General features: G+C 43.2%; 1 protein-coding gene across 1 annotated transcript; it reads right to left on the reverse strand.

The window, feature by feature from the left end:
- Window positions 1-1835: 1835 nt before the first annotated feature.
- On the reverse strand, window positions 1836-6622 carry LOC121396365. The gene is made up of 3 exons (XM_041571212.1): window positions 5648-6622; window positions 3218-3271; window positions 1836-2472 (listed from the first exon to the last, which is right to left on the reverse strand). Exon 1 carries the CDS (start codon window positions 6556-6558, stop codon window positions 5653-5655), a length of 906 nt encoding a protein of 301 aa, XP_041427146.1. The 5' UTR covers window positions 6559-6622; the 3' UTR covers window positions 1836-2472; window positions 3218-3271; window positions 5648-5652.
- Between the last annotated feature and the right edge of the window lie 15690 nt (window positions 6623-22312).

The raw sequence follows: 22312 nt of genomic DNA on the forward strand, positions 1-22312 counted from the left end.
ACTGCCAGCAAGAGAGTTCCAGAGCTTGGAGCCTAAATCCTTTGTGGGGAAAGAAAGAGAAAAGGACTGGCAGAGGCTAGTGAGTCTGAATCCCAGGAGGGTAAGCCAGCACGGCTGAGTGTGAAGCCCAAATACTTCAAGGTGCAAGAGGGTGATAGTTTCCCTTGATGCTGAGCGACCAGAGGGGGGAAAACCCTGAATGTTTTGCAGTGTATTTACTGAACTGTACACTGCATGTTCTACAGTGAAGTTGAACTGTAACCTGAACATTTTTCTGTTGCCTTTTTGTTGGGAATGTCCAGTGCTTAATAAAGCTGTGTTTTATCCTAAACCTTGGTGTCCCTGTCTCTAAACTACAAATCCTACGCTACCAGCCTACCAAACGCTAATTCCCCCAAAAAGTGCAAATCTCCTCATATTTTCCAACAAGATTATTTCATTTATTATAATACACAAGTTTTAGTGAGTTATATGACAAAAATGATATCCTCACTGGGGACCTTCAAGATATCAGGAATTTAACCAGGAATTTTAACAATGAAAAAAATATTTATTGAATTGATGTTTCAGTCATTGCCATAAAGGGCCCTAGTGAGGACCAAAACAATGAAATTAATAATTTTTATTATTATAAATATACAGGTATGGATCTTTGGATGAGTTGGACTGAGGATTTTCTGCATAAGGGATCATTCTGTAATTTCATTTAACATGAACTGCCCCATAATGCAGGGTGGTAGTACATGCACATTACAATGTCCTGTAACCCACGTTGATGTTGAAGTGCAGGCCAATGCAAACACTAACAATACAAAGCTAAATATATATATATATATATATATATATATATATATATATATATATATATATATATATATATATATATATATATATATATAGTGACACATAGACCTGTAGGGGTACGCTTTCCACAGCCTTTATTAAAGGCAAGTGCCTGCAGTTTATTCTGTTACAGTCTTTGGTAACAAGCATCAAAAGAAATGAAAAACGAGGAGAAATAGGGGCAAATTCACTAAGATTCGTAGTTGCGCCAGGCGAAACTTCGCCGCACTTCGCCAGGCGTAGTTTCGCCAGCGCTCCGCAAATTCACTAAAATCCGAAGTTGCGCACAGGGGTAGCATAAGGTTGTGAAGTTGCGCTAGCGCTGATTCGCTAAGCAAAGCAAAGTTACGCTAGCGATGGTTAATTTGCATACGGCGCCAAATTCAAATTTCAATGGAGGAATACGTAGAATCACTACAAATGCCTGGGAAACCTTCAAAACATCAAATAATTTTTTTTTTGCCCTACACATGTGCCCACTGTATAGTTAAGTTGCCAAGAGTTAGGAAATGTAGGGGGGAAGGAGGGGAGCCCCAAAAAATGTTTCGATCTTTTTCAGCCTATCACCCATAATATAGAAAAAACGCCAGCGTTTTTTGGGACTTAGAAAAAATTTGATAGCAATCCCTATCTACTCTATTGCGCTTCGCCTGGTCTGAGGTGGCGAAGGAAGTCTAGCGTAAAAGGTAGCGTTCAGAACACTGCGCGCGTTAGTGAATTTGCGTAGTTACGTCCGTAGCGAAAATTCGCCAGGCGTAAGGGTGCGAAGTAACACTAGCGAATTTACGCCAGCGTGCGTTAGTGAATTTGCGAAGTAACGAAAATGCCCAACGCTAGCGAATTGACGCTAGCGTTAGGCGCTTCGGCGCTTAGTGAATTTGGGTCAGTAACCCTTGCACCAGAGCGCTGGCTAAACACAGTTGGCAGCCTAATTAAAGTTGGGTGGCTTTCCCAACACCAACTTAACAGCAAAAGAACCAAAATATATATCACAATCACTGGCAACCAGTACCTTTCCTGGGCTGGGCAGGGCAGTGCAGCTCCTGCACTCTCACACTCTGAGGTGGGAGGGGTCCCTCCTCCCAATGTCAGTCAGGTACTTAAAATGCAGCAATTACCTTGCAGCTTTGGTCTGTATGCATTATTCCATGTTCCAGGGTGTTGTATTATAAAACACCCTGGAACAAATATATTTTCCATCTATAACTAACCCAGCTGCTTTGTTACAATATATATACATACACATTGTGTGACTCACCCAGAATCTTGCAGCTGCTGTAGATTGGCATCAGATACTTAAATTCCTAGTGGCAGAACCGACACCCAAAGAGGCAGGGACAAAGAAGCATGGAGGCATTCCAACAAAAACTCTACTTTCACACACAGGGCATTGAGTCTCTCTGCCACCCACAAACAAAAAGTCAAAGCCATCTGAGACCTGTCCAAAAAATCAGTTAAGGAAGGGAAGACCAAAAATTAAACAAATTTAAATAAAAAAATCTGGATGGGAATAGATACCTGTGCAATCTATGCATCCAGAACTGATCCCCCTGCTTCTATAGCGAGCACACGTACTGGAATCTTTTGTGATATGCCTGTGAGGGGAGCTGTGTTTAATATCTCATGAGACTGCAAAGAAAAAGAAGAAATTGAGTGAGTATGTGAGCATCTGTCTCCATTTAAATAACTAATGTAAAGGAAGAGTTTGAGAAGGACTATTAAAATTATTAGACATCATAATAAACAGAATTTGCAAGCATCCAATGCAACTTGTGTAAGATCACATAGTTAGAATGGTACTGGGACTGTAAAGCAGGAAATGAGCAGAGAAAACTGAGGTGGAGTAGCCATCTCCACCTCAGTAACATAAAAGAACAAGAAAGTCTGGAGAGTCTTTGCAAGTGTGTAGTTTAATTATCGCACTACATGTTTCGGACCCATCTGGCCCTTCCTCTGGTGCATGTTACAAACAGTGTCAGAAAAAACAGCTTTTAAGCCCTCCATTACCCATAAGCCCCACGTGAATCTACAGCTCCATCTTGTGGCCAGTAGACAGCTATACAACAGTGGGGGTCATTTATCAACACTGGGCAAATTTGCCCATGGGCAGTTACCCATGGCAACCAATCAAATTGCTGCATTCATTGTTCTACTTGCAGCTGACTTTAAAGAGCTAATCACTGATTGGTTGCTATAGGTAACTGCCCATGGGCAAATTTGCCCAGTGTTCATAAATGAGCCCCAAGATGTTTTCAACATATGAATACTATGTTACCATCTATTCATTTGTAACACCAATAACAGTTCCAGTAGTTTAACGATACAGTTACAAATATGTTTCAAAAGCTTTTAAATATCAATAAGTTTTCCTCACCATAGTAATTTAGTTATAATGTCCATTGTGTCAGTGCCCTCTTGTTCAAGACAACTGCAAAATATACATATTTTCAGTTAAAAGTTTACAAATTTAAAGCAAAGCCATTTTTCTCTGCAGCATTTTAAAAATTTTACAAGAAACATTTTCACAGAAAACATTTAAGACTCCAAGCTTCATTAATCCCGAAAGGTTCAATACAATTTAATCTTTCCATCCATCTAGCCTCAACTTTGTAGCAGTGTTTTCTTTCTATCCCCTCCTCTTAGATGGCGATCAATGTGTTCAAGGACCATCCACCTGAGGCTTGCTGCATTATGTTTAGCTTCAAAAAAATGTTTCCCAACAGGTGTTTGAGTTTTCTTTTCTGTTTGATTATAAGAAGTGATGGACCTTTTGTGCTCACCTATCCGTATTTTTATATTTCGGGAGGTTTGTCCCACGTAAACCATACCACAGGGGCATTTTAGTGCATAGATAACCCAATCAGTATTACAGGTGGAATATTGTTTTATGGGAATTTTGTTACCATTATGTGGATGGGTGATATAGTCCCCTTTTATTATGGAGTTGCAGCAACTACAATTAAGGCAAGGGAAAGTGCCATTTTTTGGGGTGCTCAGGAACCTTGTATTCTGTTTTTTTACACAAATGTCAGCTTTAACCAGATGGTTAGAGATGTTTCTCCCTCTTTTATAAGAAAAAAGTGGTTTGTCACGAAATAATCTCTCCCAAACTTATGGTCTTTACTGAAAAGCGACCAATGTTTTTTTACAATGCCCTCAATTTGTTTGCTCAGCGCCCCATACATGTCACAAATGGGATCCTTTTGTCCCTATTAGGTATTTTCTTTTCTTGTAACAGTGTTGACCTTGATAGTGCTAGCACTTCATCCCTTGTTGTACACAATCTTTCATGATCATAACCTCTTTCAGTGAATTTTTTGATCAATTTATTGGAGGCTTCCACATATTTTTGGTCATCAGAGGCTATTCGCCTGATGCGCAGGAACTGCCCTTTCGGTATGCCTTTTATTGTGTTTGGGGCATGAAAGCTATCTGGCCTAAGTATATTGCTCCTCTCCAATGGTTTATTATACAATTCTGTCATGATTTTCCCTTGTACGTTGCTCACGTTTACATCCAGGTAGTGTATGATGTCCTTGCTATACTCCGCTGTGAATTTGACTGTAGGATGTTGTTCATTAAGGTATTTCAGGAACTCAAGTAAGTGTGTTTCACTGGAATTCCAAATTATGAACACATCGTCCACAAATCTATAATAGCACACAATGTGGTCCTTATATTTCGTGTTCTCCAAAATCAACCGTTTTTCCAGTATGCACATAAAAATGTTTGCATAGCTTGGAGCTAGGTTACTTCCCATGGCTGTGCCTTGGGTCTGCAAGTCATAGGTCTCGTCAAACCTAAAATAGTTTTTTCTCAATACTAAGGACATTAGTTCCAAAAGGAAATAAACCTGATGGTGGGAAAGCTTATCTGCCAGTAGCATTTGTTCGGCACAATACATTCCCTCCTCATGGGGGATTGAGGTATACAGGGATTGTACATCTATGCTGCAAAGTATTCATTCAGGATTGATCATACCCAATGTCTCTAGGCGATTCAAAAAATCAGTAGTATCTTTTAAGCACTGTGGTATTTTTTCCACTATGCTCTGGAGAAAAGTGTCTACATATTGCGACAGTGATTGAAGCACTGATCCCATTCCTGATACTATTGGGCGTCCTGGTGGTTTCTCAAGCTTTTTGTGTACCTTGGGAAGTATGTAGAAAACGGGGATACGTGGATGTGTGGTGATCAAAAAGTTTTTTGTTTGCTCATTAATCAAACCAGATTCAAGGGCCCCTAGCACTGTATCATCAACACACTTTTTAATTTCCCATGTGGGGTCATGATTAATTTGAGTGTAATGACCTGGGGTATTAAGTAGTCTTAATGCTTCTTCAATATAATCCTTCTTATTCATCACTACTATACTTCCCCCTTTATCTGCTTTTTTGATAATTATTTGTGTGTTTAATTCAAGTTTTTTAAGTGCGTCTTTTTCAGCTTTATTTATGTTATACTTAGTGCCAAACATTTTCTTACTCTTCTTTTCCCACAGGTTTCCCACCTCATGTAAAACAACATTCTCAAATATCTCAAGATTTTGTGAGGTTATGTCAGGTAAGAAATCACTTTTGTTCCTAAGTGTTTCACTCTTATGGGCCATTTCCCTAGGGGGATCACAATCTTTATGCATAAAACACATTTTTAGCTTTAAGCGTCTGACAAATTTGTAGAAGTCAATTTTCCAACCAAATAAGTCAGTATTGTGTGTGGGTATAAACCCTAGTCCCTTGTTCAAAATAGAAAGTTCAGTGGCAGTTAAGGTATAATCCGAAAGATTAATAACCAGGTTCTTTACCTCATTCAGTAGGACTGGTAGAACTGCCTCTGTACCGGTCTGTGTTTGGATTTCCTGGGTAAGTATCCGCCTGCGACCGATTCCTCGTGAGCCCCTCTTGTTCCTCGCCAGTCCGGTTCTCTCCGGTTCTGCTTCCTCTGTTCGCCTAAAAAAGGCCTCTGCGATCCTCTGTAACCCTGGGTGCCACGTTCAGACTCAGAGCTGAACCGCTCGTCTGAGACACTATCAGTGCTGCCAGGAGGAGGCGGGGTTCGACGTGTGTAGAGCTGCTGGGGAGCGCCGGCTTCTGGACGGTGTCTCGGCAGGCCAAAGTTGTTAGAACGCGTTTGCTGCCTTGGAGAGCCGCCTTGCCAGCTATACACGATTCCAGATGTGTAATCCCTGGTGTCCCGCTGGAATTTCTTCAATTTCCTGGCGACTGTGTCTCTTTTCAATCTCTCAATGCTGGTATGGATATCTTTTATTATTCGTTCGTATTCGGCTTGATTCTGTACGCTTTGTTTAAGTGAGTCTTTTAATGTAGCGATCTCCTGCTTGGTTTTCACGATCTCTGGTTGCAGATATTCAACAGTCAACACCATTGCATCCAAGCTTGCTTTATTCCAAATTCCTTCCCATTTTGCTAGGAAGTCTTTATTGTTTATACAGCCCAGTGGGGTTAAATTCACTCTTAGGCCCCTTGGAATTCTTTTTGTTTTAATGTATTCCACCAATGTAGAGCTGTGGGAGGTTAAGTTCAACTCTTTTCGGGATAGATTATGGAGTTGATTATAGAATTCTTTGTCAGAGCTTGTTCCGAAAAACGATAATGTGGTGTCCGCTTGTGCAATCACATCTGCAATTTCTGCATCTGAATAGGCGAACGTATCCATGGTTCTCTGGGTATCAGTATGTTGTCCTTCTTGAGACATCTCAGTTGATGTGGTCAGGGTCACTGGAATGGCGTTCAATAGTATAATGAAAACTGGAAATTATTCCTCAGTGATCCACCAGTAGCTTTTAGTTAATCAGACTCTTCCACAGACCAATGGAGTAGCCATCTCCACCTCAGTAACATAAAAGAACAAGAAAGTCTGGAGAGTCTTTGCAAGTGTGTAGTTTTATTATCGCACTACATGTTTCGGACCCATCTGGCCCTTCCTCTGGTGCATGTTACAAACAGTGTCAGAAAAAACAGCTTTTAAGCCCTCCATTACCCATAATGCAGAGGATGCAAAATGATGGAAACTGTAAACAGCAGACAATGCCATCTGGGGAACATGTCATGGCAGTGGTGAAAGGTAAAAGGAAGGAGAGAATACCACTTGTTAGAGTGGTTAAAACAGGAAAGGAAAAAGATAGGCAAAAGAGGGGAACAAGGTAAAGAAGAGCTTTGCACCATATAAATAAAACAGCCAATTTGTGGCATAGAACACTGCATTTGTAACTAGCTTATCCAAACAACACTATTGATTTAACTGTAGAATTGACCAGGGTGCCTCTTTAATCTGTACCTTCACCAGTGGGAGGATGGCTCAGAGATCTTGATCAGAAACCAGAACCTCAGCACTCCCATGCACACCTGCTGCTGTTCTGCTTCCAGGTACCTCCAGCTGGAAAGTGATTCGTCAGGAGACAGCAGATCCAACAGAAATGTTACTAACAAGAAAATCTAGGTAAAAGCCTGAAAACAGGAAAGACATTGGGATAGAGAGGAAGAATAAAGAAAATTAATAGAAAACGTAAATAAAAACTTTGGTTCGCACCACAGACAGGTTAACAAGAGAAAACTGCAAACATGGGTGCAAACCTGAGTTTATGCCAAAACAGCACCTTGCACATGTGAATATTCAAAGGGAGCACAGCACTACAGCATATGCCAAAACAGCACCTTGCACATGTGAGTATTCAAAGGGAGCACAGCACTACAGCATATGCCCAGCCTGCTCTAATTAATAGTGCAAAAGTGCAACCAATAAAGCAGGGTAATCTTGGAATTACTACTCTCCAGGTGGCAGTGTATCTAGGTTCCACTGGAAGATTATTTTCTGCTTTACACAATGCAGATTGAATGCTAATTATTGGCCCATCAAGCACAATTGCGGAAGATGCAATTTAGAAAACTCCCATAGTTATGTTTGATTTTGGAAAAAACCATGTTGATTTGAGTGGGAAAACTTTGCATAATATTCTGCGGTCATAAATGAGCCTCAGTATATTTTCATGGCTGGTGCTGACTATTAGAGAAGTGCCTACATCCTTTTAAGGACCCTGTTATTATTGTTATTAACTTTCTGTCACCAACAGTGACTGATATATTCCAGTAACCTTAATGACAGACTCCAGTTTTGGGAAGATTTTTTAGACAGCTGATAAATGTTGGTGGAAAATATATCTGGTTGCAATGAGCATATATAACAAATTAAGAAAAATATTTTTTTAGGTAAGATCATGAAATGATCCGATACCATGTTAACAAAAATACTGTTTCAGGCCTTCTGGGTGTGACAATCCTATAGTTTATGAAAAACAAATGTAAGACCTATGGATACTGATTTAATGTTTTTATGAATAACCTGTACTATGGAAGATATGCCAAAGTACTATGTGGTAAATTCCCTAAGCAATGCTTACTCGCTAGCGTCCACTTCGCCCACATCGCAACAATTTGCCAGGTGTAATTTTGCCCAGGCACCGATAACTCCCTAAAATGCAAAGTTGCTTCCAGGGCGCCAAACGCTGGTGAAGTTGTGCTAGCGTTAATTCTGCAAGCAGAGCGAAGTTGCGCTAGCGTTGGTTAATTTACATACGGCGGGAAGTTAAAGTTGAATGGACATATATGTTTTATCAAATACATTACACTACACAAGCCCAGGGAACCTTTATTAAAGAAAATAGAGTTGTGATATTGCCCTACACATGAGCCCAGTGTATAGTTTATGTGCCATTTGTTAGGAAATCTAGGGGGGAAGCCAGTTGACAGTCAGTTGAAAAAATTACGCTCTTTTGCAGCCTATCACCCTGAAAAAAGGAAAAGAAGCCGGCGTTTTTTGTGACTAAATTTTGAGGAAGTCCTATCCACTCTATTGGACTTCGCCTGGTCTGAGGTGGAGAAGGCAAAGTCTGGCACAAGAGGTAATGTTCAGTAAAATCCACATCTTACTGAATTTGCGGAGTTACGTCCCTTCACCAGAGCGGAATGATCGCTAGCGCGTGTCTCTTTCACTAGCGAAGTTACGCCCTGCACCCATTAGGGAACTGGCGAAGTACCTAAATGACGTCACGCTGGCAAATAAACTACTGTATATTGAACTGTGGAAACAAGAATATACATTACAGTAGTGTAACGCTAATCTGGGCTATCCAGACCACAGATAGTTAAGTGTCCAGCTAAGGGTAATGAGCATGGGTTACATTGGACTCACACATCAGGATCAGGGCCTTCGCTAAGTGGAAGTCTTCTCTTAAGATGTAGCGCAACTATAACACACAGGCTACTGTATAACAAAAATAGGAATGATTGGACGCCAGGAGGTTCTTATAGTAAAACGGAAAGGAGGGTTTATTAGTCCAAGACAATGACCACAGGTTTACTTACATATGGCTTGAGGTATTAGCAGATGTACATCACATTAGGCAGAACAGGCAGATGACACAGCATAGAGAATGTGACTCCCATAAGGCATTGTAGTCAAAGAGTACATTAATTCCAGGCAGATATACCTCAAAGTGGTCTGGATCCCACCCAGTGGAATGGTCAGGGAGAAGGAGTCTAAGCCTGATCCCTTTCCACTGTGGTCCCTTCACTAAAGGCAATCTAGGAGCCTTGGGAAGCTACTTCCTGCTACAGATCCTCGATGGAGCACACAACTGCCCTTGCTAGTTAAGCTCTCTCCCTGGTCCCTGACTCAGTCACTAAAGGTACTGGTCCCTTTAGGGCAATAGCTTTACTGGGCCTTGGTTTACCCAGGCAGAAGGTAAGGACACTAGCAGCCAAAGGGAAGGATCCACCCCTTTCCAAACACTATATGGAAGTGTGGAAGGAAGTGGTCTTTATACCTCTTGGCCAATAACTGATAGGTGAATACATACATGGGCTTTTGTCTAGTAACTAGGGAAAAGGAGGAAGGGTAGGGATTTAAAGCTATAGGAGCATAGCAAATCCCTACAGTAGCTAAGGAAGTGGCATGTAATAGTTTTCTGTAAACATTCACTTTTCTTCTATGCCTCATTGGGGGCTAGTCCAATTATTTGGCATGAATTCTTTTTATCAGAACCTTGTAGAATCAGTCTAGTTCTAGTAGATTTTTTCTGTCCATTTCCTGTTTGTATTGTGCCTACCTGAAAACTTCTGGGTAGATAATTAAAAAAAAAAGTAATACCAAAGTAGATCTGTATATCCATTGGATATGAAAAAAAACTTTCTCAAAGTCATCTTGGGGGACACAGGGACAATGGATATAGCTAGTACCATTAGGAGGCAGGACACAACTACAAAAAAGACAACTGGCTCCTCCCCCACTGGCTATACCCCCAGCAGGCTGGAGATGAGCTCAGTTTTAGTTGTGTCCTCAGGAGGTTAGGACAGAAGAATATTTTATTTTATTATCTAGTCAGTTTTTTCTGACACCAGGGGGTTGCTTGAACCTTTTCACGGCGTAAAGTATCTCATTGGCACCTTCCAATGTGGGATCTGTCTCTGGGGTCCCAGGTGTTTTACACAGACCACCCAGCCATTTACTCTCCTTTCCTTCATAGGAGGAGACCAGGCTGGCCGGTAGACAGAAATGGGACAGCGGTCACCAGGACAGGTAAGTCCCAGCGTGCTCCCTCTCCTCTTTCCTTCTCCCTCCTTTAACCATGGAAGGGCAGATAGGATATTTCCACAGTCCCTAGCAATTCCAATGGAGAGGAAAGGGCGTGTTTTTTCCCTTTCTTCCTGCCCTCCCTTAAGTCTCCCCATGAGCAAGGAGGGACACTCCTGGGGAAGTTCGCAGGGTCTCTTACCCATAGGCGGCTCGGTATATAGCCGCAAGGGACAGTCTCCACCATGCCGCATACCGGAGAGCTAGACGCGCATTTTTTCAAATTAGGATTGGCGCCCTTCAATGCGGAAAAGAAGTTTTCTTCCCATAACTTGGTACTCTCGTGCGATTTCAGGTGCGCTCTCCTAATTAGCAGCCGCCATTTTGGATCACGCACGGGGAGTACATTCCCAATTCTGAGTGCTGCACACAGACTGTGGCATCGTGGAAGCAGGAATACAGGGCACCACTGCAAGATTGGCAACTCGCCTCTCTCCTACTACCTCAGTTAAGTGACAGGCTACCTCCTACTGGGTTACTCATTCCCAGGCATTCAAGGTTTTATATTCTCCCCACTATGTCTGAAGGACCGAGTGCTAGCCTCTTTTCTAGGGGGGCAACTACAGCCCTGGTCACTTTTCTGTCCTGTGCCAAATACCGCAAAAACACTTGCCCACAGGGCATAAATCATCCCTATGCAACCAGTGCTCTCCGCGGCAGGTTTCTGACCCTACACCACCTACTCCACCTCTGGTGAATCAGGCTACCCAGGGGGATCCCTCAGAGTCCAGCCCCGAAATTTCTCAATGCAGAGAACAATCAGCGCCTAAGTGGGCAGCCCAACCTCCAGGAATCGGATGTACGAGCGGAGTCTTCCAAGTCCCTTTTCAAGCGAAGCAACAAGACTTCACCTATGTTTCCTCCCACAATCAACTTGAACAAATTATCCAAGAAGAATGGGACAAGATGGGGGGGGAAGCCACTCAACATTCCGCAGCCAAATGGCAGCCGGTACACTTTAAGATCAGGTCTGATCCTCCTTAATGGGTAGTTCATACATAATTCTTTGGATACTAGTTGACTTTCCCCCACTTACCTTATATTGGAGGCCAGCTACTTGATATTCACAACGTAAGCGGACTCTACCTAGAGAATATTACCTCTATTCTACGTTTACTCTTGGTTATACTAAGTTCAACTAACTCTAATCTGGAATACCTCGACTGACGGACTGTTCCCTCAGTCCTAATTGTTGGCTTGCACCCCGCAAAGCCGTGTTTAGGGAATAATGTATCTCCAATTGTGGGAAGGGGATACCGGGTGGGGGGATGGTTGGATGGGCCTATGTTATATTGCTATCTCTTATGTCTGTGAATGTTCTTTCTCTCTTTTCTTGATGAGCTTCCCAAAAACTGGATATGAGTGTCAATTGCCAGTCTGTGTGCATGTCCATAGACCACAAATAACGTAACATGGCAGGACCTAGAATTAAGTTTGTATCTTGGAATGTCAGAGGGTTAAATGATAAAGTTAAAAGGTCGCTAGTTTTGGACTACCTTAAAAAACAAGGAGCAGATGTTATATTGCTTCAGGAGACGCACCTAACAGGTCAGAAGGTCCGAGCCCTGAAAAGGCCATGGCTTGGCCACACGATCCATGCAGAGTACTCTACATACTCAAGAGGGGTAGCCACATTATTTAGGAAATCCCTTAGACCAACTATTGACACAGTAGTATCAGACAGATATGGGAGGTATTTGATTCTCAAGGTTACTATTACAGGTCAAACTATGATATTGGTAAATGTTTACTCCCCTCCACCTGGTGAACTCTCTCTCCTTCAAATAATATTGCAAAAAGTGGCCAACATGGGTGAATACCCCACTCTTTGGATGGGAGATTTCAATGCAGTTCCCGATCCAGCCGTGGAAAGACTTAGGCCACTCAAAGGGGAGTCTGGGACCTTGGGTGACTGGCTTCGAGCAACTAAATTTATAGATGTCTGGAGGTGGTCTCATCCATCAATTAGGCAATACTCATGCTACACGACATCTACCTCAGCCCTCTCTCGTCTAGACTTGGCTGTCGCTACCCCTCAGCTTTTACCTAAAGTCAGCTCCATAGCCTTCATCCCAAGAATCTGTTCAGATCATGCTCCCCTTAAACTAGAGGTACAGCTGAGTGGTCAGAGCAGGATGCAACAGTTGCGTTTGCCCCCAAAGTGGATAAATCATAAAAGGGTCAGCAAGGAGTTTAAGGCACGGTATAATGATTATTGGCAGATGAACCAGGAAATGGCCCAAGACCACATAGTATGGGATGCAGGTAAAGCATATACAAGAGGGTTATACATCTCCTTAATTAAGGAGGCTAGAATTAGGCAAGATGCAGAGCTAGAAACCCTCAGAGAGAGGCTAAGGGAAGCTGAATTAGCATATGGAGAGAATCCTACAGAGACTCTGGGCATAGCTCTCACAGGAGCACAAAGAGAAGTCAATCTGGCCCACGTTAATAAATATTCACAGTGGGAACTCCAAAATACTTTTGGCCCTCCTTACTAAAGACCCTACGCAAATAACTTCGATCCCTATGCTAACCACAGAAGAAGAAATACGTATGAAAGATCAAATCCTCTCGGAGTTTGTTAAATTTTATTCAGATTTATACAGCTTCAAGTCTCAGTTTACACAAGAAGCTCTGACCCAGTATTTAAACGACAATACCATTCAGAGATTGTCCCTAGAGGACTCGGAATCCCTTAACCGGGAAATCAACACAGATGAGATAGCTGAGGCAATAGACATGTTCCCAAACGGTAAATCCCCTGGCCCAGATGGAATACCCATAGAGTGGTATAAGGCACACAAGGAATTGATTACCCCTAAGTTATGTTCCCTCTTTAATGACATTTCACAAGGGGCGCAACTACCTGAAAGCCTGAAGCTAGCAACGATTACCCTCATACCTAAGACCAGCAAACCCCCAGATAAATGCGCATCATATACAGTAGGACCATTTCACTTTTAATTGCTGACATCAAGGTGCTGGCCAAGGTCCTAGCTAATAGACTTAAAAAAGTTATTGTGAATCTAATACATCTGGATCAAACAGGGTTTATGCCTAACAGGGCAACAGACATTAATCTTCGACGCCTTTATACAAACTTATGGGCCACACACAGTGTTACTGGCGAAAGGGTGGTGGTGTCTTCGACACTGTAGAGTGGTCTTACCTGTGGATCCTTCTGAGGAGATATGGGTTAGGGGAGAAATACACTAAATGGGTGAAAGCAATGTATGACTCCCCTAAAGCCAGAATTCTGGTGACTGCAGAGCTGTCTCAAATGTTTCCACTAGCTAGAGGGACGAGGCAGGGGTGCCTGTTGTCGCCGTTACTTTTTGCCTTAGCTATAGAGCCTCTAGCCATCAGAATTCGAAACAACTCCAACATAGAGGGTCTTAAATTACAGAGGCTGGAGGAAAAATTTCTCTTTATGCGGACGACATGCTGGTATACCTAGCCAATGCCAAAGATTCACTCTCAGAACTCCTCCAGGAGGTAACAGTATTCGGGGGGTTTTCAGGGCTCAGGGTCAATTGGTCAAAATCTGTGATATTCCCAGTGGACCCGGGGATCATTAGGGACCCGCAGCATGGCTCATAACTTCAGTGGGTCTCCACATTTACATATCTTGGTATAGTAATCCACAGGGACCCCAAAAAATACCCAGAGCTGAATGTAGATCCAATAGTCAGGTCCTTAAGAACCAAACTCCAACACTGGTCGAACCTCCCCCTGTCTCTCCCAGGCCGTATAATAAATTAAAATGAAATTTCTACCTAAATTTTTGTACATCTTCCACAATGCCCCAGTGCTTCTCACTAAAACGTGGTTTAAAATGGTGGACGGTTACATTAGAGATTTCATCTGGGCAGGTGAAAGGCCAAGAATAAGCATGCAGATGCTCCAAGCCCCAGTTAACAAAGGTGGTCTAGCCCTTCCTAATCTTTTACAGTACTTTTACGCAAGCCAACTGGTATATGCCCGGTGGTGGCTTAATCCAGACCCTAACAATCCAGCCACAGTGGCAGAGGCCGCAAGGTTTCCTCCTTTGAAGCTTTTACAAATCAGCTACACAGGGGGCTACCGTCGGTGTATTCACTCACTCCTCCCATGAAAACAGTAGTCCAAATATTCCAGAAAACAGTAGTACTGGCCCACAAGAAAGTAAATGGTCTAAATGGACTCCACTGTGGGGAAATAAGAGTTTGGAGCAATTCCAAGCTCTACCAGATGCTAGTTCTTGGGCTAATGCCCAAATTAAACACCTAGGGGATATTGTAGGACAAGGAGAGCTCAAACAATTTGCCCAACTTAAGATGGAATTTGATCTAAACAATCACATGCTGTTTAGATACTTGCAGATGCGACATGCATTCCATGCCCAATTCCCAGAGGGAACCCCACAGATAGCTGAACAGACTCTGGAGCGGTATCTACGTAGACAAGAGCTCTCAAAGCTCCTGAGCTGGTTTTACACCATTTTGTTGCAAGGCCAATTTGACCCTATTAATAATATATGTCAAAAATGGGCACAAGACATCCCATCGCTGGATAAGGAGGTCTGGGTGGATATACTTAAACAAATTCCAGGAACAAATATATGTATTAAAGATCGTTTTATTCATGTCAAATTTGTAAACAGAGTGTACTTGACTCCACACAGACTGGCACGAATGTATAACGGTTATCCTGATGTTTGTCTTAAATGTAATGTAGAAAGTGGTACTTATCTGCATGTATTCTGGGAGTGTCAAAAACTACAGTGATACTGGATCGCAATTCTTGGATTTATAAATGTTTGTCTTGGACTGCCAGCAGTGCGAACGCCTGCATTCTGTTTGTTAGGTCATTTTGAGGACTTATCATTACCCCAGGGTGACAGACTATGCTTACAACAGCTCCTGCACTACGCCAGGAAAGCCATCTTACTGACCTGGAAAGCACCTGAGCCTCCAACGTTAAGTTTCTGGATAAAGTTGATTGATGACATTCTTCCAAGGCAAAAGCTGATTTATGAGGCCCGGGGATGCCCTAGCAAATTTGGAAAAATATGGGACAGGTGGCTGGCTGACCCACAAACAGACATGGCAGGGTGAAAAGAAATTATAAATTGTATAGCTCAGTCATATTCATGTACCGGTACCAGGGGACTGCTCTTCAATGTCTTCTAAGTCTCTTCTTCTCTCTCTCTTTCTATTCTATCAATGTTAAAACTCAATAAAGAAAATCTTTAAAAAAAAAAGAATGGGACAAGCCCGAGAGACGTTTTCAAACAAACCGTCGCTTCTTAACCTTTTAACTGCCAGGAATGTAGCTCCTACGTTCTTTTGAAAAAAGGCTTTAAGTGCCAAGAACGTAGGAGCTAGGTTCTTTACTAAAACAGCGCTCTCTCTGCACACACTGCAAAATCAGCGTGCAGAGAGGAGCGGTTAGCAGCAGAACCCCCTAGGCAACGAGCTTACCTGAAAAAGATTGGCGATCCTCCACTCCAGGGTCACAGAGAGACGCAGCAACAGCTTCAACAGCTTCCTTGTTGCAGCACCAGCAGCTCACATGCTCCAGCTCCACCCACGCACTTCCTGGTGCAGTGACTCAGCGTTTTTCAACCCTACAGCACTGAAAAGGACTCCTCTTCATCTAGAGTTGGTAAGTGCCCCTTTTTTACTTATTTACAGGTATTTACAGGTATTTACAGGCATTTACATATACACAGTACACATACTGTACTAGTAAAAGTATTTTTTTTTGATTTTCTGATTTTTTTGATTCTTCAAACTTTTGCACATATTTACATACTCAAATACATATATGCACATATTTATACACTTTTTAGAACTGTACATCCATGCATACACAAACACACACTTATAGGGGTTTTTTTCACTTTTTTTTATTTTTTATTTTTTTAATATTTTTATTTCATTTTTCAAAGAAAAAGAAACAGAAGAAAATCAAAATACAGCCGTTGCTCCTAATTTCCATAAAAATTCTTACAGAAAGTAATGCATTGCATGTAAAAAACAGCTTCAATAATGCAAAGATACAGATTACAATTATTGCAGTCAACAATGAGGAAAATAGGATACCAACCTTAGTTAAACAGGAAAGAATAGACAGAAGTGGTAAAACAGAAACTAAAGAACGTATCCATAGGGGGAGCATATTCCGTGAAGAATATGATCACATAAGAATATAGGTGTGTCTTGGGGAAAAAATGGCAAATGGCAAATCTAGGGTACAATCCACCAAACGTACCCATATCTAACCTAGTGCTGATAGCCCTCTATATTGAACCCAGGGGCCCCAGAGTTTGTGAAAAGAGCGCAAGTCACCCTTAGCAAGTGAGGAAAGCCTTTCCATAGACATATAGTTATCTAGTCTGTGTTTCACCTCCTGTAAATTTAATGAGTTGGATTTTCAAGCCTTGGCAATAGTCTGTTTGGCCGCCGTAAATATACGGCCTACTAGCTGCCGAACCCATTTGTTCCCACCCGGCACCCGTCCATGTATCAGAGCTTCCTGAGGGGACTTCCTAAGTGTAAGCCCAGTGACGCTAGTTACCATCGTATAGACCCTGGTCCAGAACCGGACAGCTTTAGGACAATGCCACCAAATATGAATAAATGAACCAGTCTGCCCGCAACCCCTAAAGCACACCGGAGAGGAGGTGGGATACCATTTCGCAAGCTGTTCGGGAACTAAGTACCACCTAGTGACCACCTTTTGAGAAGTTTCCTGTACCAAAATACTAGGGGAACACCTAGACATGTCCCGCAACATGTCCAGCCAAGCATCCTCCTCCAAGCAAAGACGCAGGTCTTGCTCCCACTGCTTAACAAAAATCAAATCTTTAACAGGCGTCTGGTGTATTAAGACATCATAAATTCTAGATATGGCCCCTTTATATGGGATGGAGTGCAGGCATAAGTGTTCAAATATTGTGGGTGCAGGCAAGTCCCGCAGAATGTTCCCCGTTAGGGAGAGAAAATAGTGGCGTATTTGGGCATATCTAAATGATTCAGTGATAGGCATATGGAATTTCTCTTGGAGCGTTTGGCAAGACAGAAACACATGATCTCTGGTGAGCTGATGCAAAGCTAAAAGGCCATTGTCCTGCCACCAAGTGAAGGCGCCCCCCTCCCTGCCTGGAGGGAAGTCAGGATTGTTCAGGAAAGATAACACAGGACGGTGGGCCGACACTAATGGGTAATTGGTAGAAGCCGACTTCCACACTTGCAGGGAATGGTTCACCGTGGGGCAATAAGTGGGGTCAGGGGAGGCCCCAATCCACATCAAATTGCTGAGAAGAGTGCCCCCCACAGAGCTTTGTTCCAACTGTGTCCAGAGAGGGGAAGTACTCTGGGTATGCCATTCCACCATCTGAGCCAGCTGAGCCGCAACATAATAGGCCCTAAGACTAGGAATCCCCAAGCCACCCTTAGTCCTACTCCGGTAGGCTACGCTTGCCCTCAGCCTAGACCGTTTACCACCCCATACAAATTTAAGGCATTGAGACTGCAGTTTAAGTAGAGTAGTCATAGGGGGGTTAACTGGAAGTGTGCGGAACAAATATAACAGGTGGGGGAGGACTGTCATTTTCAGGGCATGTACTTTCCCTAACCACGATAACTGCAAGGGTTCCCAAGAATGTAACATAGAGAACAGTCTTCTAATTGTCCCCGGATAATTGGCTTGGGAAAGGCTACTATATTCTGGAGTGATCTGAACCCCCAAATATTTTATGCTTTTAGGTTGCCAGTGAAATCCAAAGTTAAGCTCCAGCAGCTTTTGAGTATGGGGAGGGAGATTAATGTTCAGCGCTTCGGATTTTTGGGAATTAACCTTCAGACCAGAGACCGAGCCAAACTCAGAGAGTAAAGTATATAAATATGGGAGAGATGTCATAGGCTTGGAAACCAACAGTAATAAGTCATCAGCATAGAGGACACATTTATGATGAATCTCACCGATCTGAAGACCATGGATGTCAACATGTTGCCGAATATGAATTGCCAGGGGTTCAATAATGAGGGCAAACAAGAGAGGGGAAAGAGGACACCCCTGACGGGTGCCCCTCTTAATAGGAAATGGAGCAGACAGAAAGCCCAAGTGTCATACACGTGCTCCGGGAGAGTGATATAGGGCTTGGATAACATTAAGAAATTCAGGTGGGAAGCCATACGATTGGATAGTCTGGACCAAATAACGCCAGGAGACTGTATCAAAGGCCTTTTCTAGGTCCAACGATAGGAGCATGGAAGGAGTAGCAGTCGTTTTGCTAAAATGAACCAGGTCAATGACCCTGCGGATGTTATCGGTCACCTGCCTATGCGGAATGAACCCGGCCTGGTCCTTATGAATCAGATCACTAATAAACAGGCTTACCCTGTTTGCCACAATTTTGGCCAACAGTTTAAGATCAATGTTTAGCACTGAGATGGGCCGAAAGTTTTTACATTGGGTGATATCTTTGTGGGGCTTAGGGATTACCGCTATGTGGGCAAGTTGGGAGTCATGATCGAACAGATCTTTACCAGACATAACATCATTATAAAGGGGCAACAGCATGGGGGCAAGAGTCTGGGCATACATTCTGTAATATTTGGCCGTGAACCCGTCCGGTCCCGGCGATTTAGCCAACTTTAGGCCCTTAATAGCTTCCAGCAATTCCTCCAACCCTATCGGTGAAGAAATTGTCTCCTGTTGTATTTGGGATAATTGGGGAAGGGAGGTCTTACCAAGGAAGCTACCAATCGCCGTGAGGGAGGGCTCAACATTAGGGTCATACAATGCTTTGTAAAACTGAGCAAACACATCAACTATCTTAACCGGATTTGCAGTTAAGGCCCCCTCTTTAGTACGAATTTGCGTGAAAGGGGAATGGAAATATTTGTTACTTAGTTTACGTGCAAGCATTGTATCAGCCTTATTAGCCTTTTGAAAATACTTCTGCTTCACCCATTGCAATTTTTTCAATTCCTGCTCAGTCATTAACAAGTTCAAATCAGTCCTCAACTTATCTATTGCACCCCGAAGCGTGGCAGTAGACCTGGTCTTGTTGGCAGCCTCTAATTGAGAAAGTTGTGACATCAGCGAGGAGAATTTCTCTCTGTTAGCCTTCCGTCTTCTTGCCTGGGATTGGATCAGCAGACCACGAACATAGGCTTTGTGGGCTGCCCACAGAGTAGAGTTCTTAACATCGGGTCCGTTATTTAGCTGGAAATAAGTCTGTATTTCAAGACCTATATAGTCGGCAATTTCCTTCTGGGACAGGAGAGTGTCGTCCAACCGCCAGGAGAAATCCAGTGGTCTGGGTGCGATGTTCCTGAGTTGAAGTTTGACAATGGAGTGGTCTGACCAAGGACAAACATGTATCGAAGCATGGACTATGACCGAGGTCAGGGATTTGTTAAGCAGGAACATGTCCAATCTTGAGTAGGATTCATAGGGATGGGAGAAGAACGTAAAGTCCCTTTTAAATGGGTGGGTCTCCCTCCAGGCATCTACCAGGGCGTACTGGTGCAATAAGGACGAGAGATAATGGGTATGCCGTGTATGTTGAGTCAAGGGGGGCCCTTGTCGATCCATAGTTGGGTTCACCACCTCGTTAAAGTCCCCACCTAATATAAGGTGACCTCTCTGATGCTTTTCCAAGAGGGTGAAAATTTTTTGAAAAAAGGGCTTCTGGCGCTCGTTGGGGCCATATATCACAGCCACAGTTATGACAGAGTCCTGTAACAGACCTGTGAGGATTAGGTACCTCCCTTGTTTATCCGCTAAAGAGGACTGGATTTGGATGTTGAGCCTCTTATGGAAGCATATCGCTACTCCACAGTGTTTTTTTGCCGCATTTGCTGTATACACCCGAGGATACATCCTGTGAAAAAATTTAGGTTCCCGAATCTCGGGAGAAATGTGTCTCCTGTAAAAAAACAATGTCAATGTGCATCGAATGGTATTGGCGAAAGGCCTTAGCCCTCTTGACGGGAGAGTTGAGTCCCTTAACGTTATGTGTTGCACACGTCAGCGCCATAGTGCCATGTCGACAGATTGCATAAAACAGTCCATTGGACGTGGGTTGGATTCCCCAAAAAAATTATTCCCTCGGATACTTCCAAACAGCAGAACAGGTAACAAAAACAGAACAGACCAAACATCAAAAAAATACCGTCTATAGAAGGGTATTTCAGTTGTGCGCCCCTGCATTAGCGGGGGTGGGCCGAAGAATGTGTATCGGCTCGCGGGGGGGCTCCCCCAGGGGGAACATGAATCAAATCTTGAATAAAGCAACAATGTGCTGAGAAAAACCAAGCCAGTGGTGGCAGTCCCGAGTGCGTCACGGCTTTGGGGATCTTTGCCACAGAGGTGAAATCGGTCTCGCTCCAGTGTGGGAAGTAGCGGAGCGGGGAGAGTTATTTGGCGTTGTGGTCAATTTTAACTCCGCTAACACTTCAAGCCCCTCCTGCGCAGAACAAACAGAGAAAGTTTTGTTGTTATAAGAAAAAGTCAAGCGGAAAGGGTATCCCCACCTGTATTTCAGTCGATTAGCCAGGAGGATTCCAGTAACTGGTTTCATTTCCCATCTGCGTTGAATGGTAACCCCTGATAGATCCGTGAACAGGGTATATTTAGCTCCGTTAAATTCCAAATGAGGAGCGGCTCTCGCCGATTGCATGATGGCCTCTTTGGTCGTATAAAAATGTAAGCGGGCGATGATATCTTTAGGGGGGCCACCCTCCCGTCGGGGCCCCAGGGCCCGATGGACTCTATCCAGCAATAATTTGTCCTGAGGGATTTCAGGGACAAGTGCGGCGAGCAAGGCAGGAATCTCCTCCTGGAGATTAGTCACCGCATCTGGCAGGCCCCTTATGCGTATATTATTCCTGCGGGAGCGGTTTTCAGAATCCTCCATGCGGTCTTGTAGGCCTTGTAGCTGCTGCCGCAGCTCCGAAATCATATCTGCGTGTGCGGAGGATTCTGCCACTAGCTCGTCAACTTTGTCCTCAATTGCCGCAGTGCGAGTGCCCAAATCTTTAATTTCCCGCGAAACTCGCTGCGTAATGGAGTCAGCCACCTCCCGTAGCTCCGTCTGTAGGAGCTGTTTAAATCGATTGATTAGGATAGAGTCCCTAGAATAAAGTAGCTCACCCTGCGGTTCCTGGACTGCCTCGCTGTGTTCCGATCCATGGTCAGACCGCGGCGTGCCATGGAAAGACGAGGAGAGAACACGTCTGCTCAGCTCAGCATCGTAGGCCACGCCCCTTTTTTTATTTTTTTAGTTCATTTTCTAAGTTTCCCTTATGTTATTTCCCTAAAAACTTTAGATTTCACAGCATGACTACTGGATCAAGCATTCTGACCTCTAACCACGCTGTCGGATCAGTTATTTTGTTATTTTGTTGATTTTCCTAATTGTATTTGCTTTTTTGTGATTTTTATTGCAGTTTTATGCTTGCATTGTTTTTCCTTATGTAATTTTTTAGCATCATTTACACTTTGATAATTTGGGGTAGAAACACATTTTTAGCAACTCTGTGTTCGTCAGAATGTGTACTTTCCAAAAATATATGGTTTTGGGGGGTCTTTGTACTGTTAGGGGGTCTTACGGCACATTATATGCAGTCAGAGTGCTATGTTCACAGAAGGCGAATTGACAGCCGAGAAAATTCTTATGCACTGTTTTTATTTGGGTTCCGTACGTACCCACCTGCTTTGGTATATTTATGCATATTGGGCATCAAACTGTTCAGTAGACCCTTAGCGTCAATATTTAGGGTGTTTTCTAATTGTATGTAAGAAATTGGGTGAGATAAATGTG

This window comes from Xenopus laevis, chromosome 7S (genome assembly GCF_017654675.1).
Source record: "Xenopus laevis strain J_2021 chromosome 7S, Xenopus_laevis_v10.1, whole genome shotgun sequence".
Lineage (NCBI taxonomy): Eukaryota > Metazoa > Chordata > Amphibia > Anura > Pipidae > Xenopus > Xenopus laevis.

Coding starts and splice junctions, on each gene's coding strand:
- LOC121396365 (XM_041571212.1), bottom strand. CDS start 6,558: ATGTCTCAAGAAGGACAACATACTGATACCCAGAGAACCATGGATACG.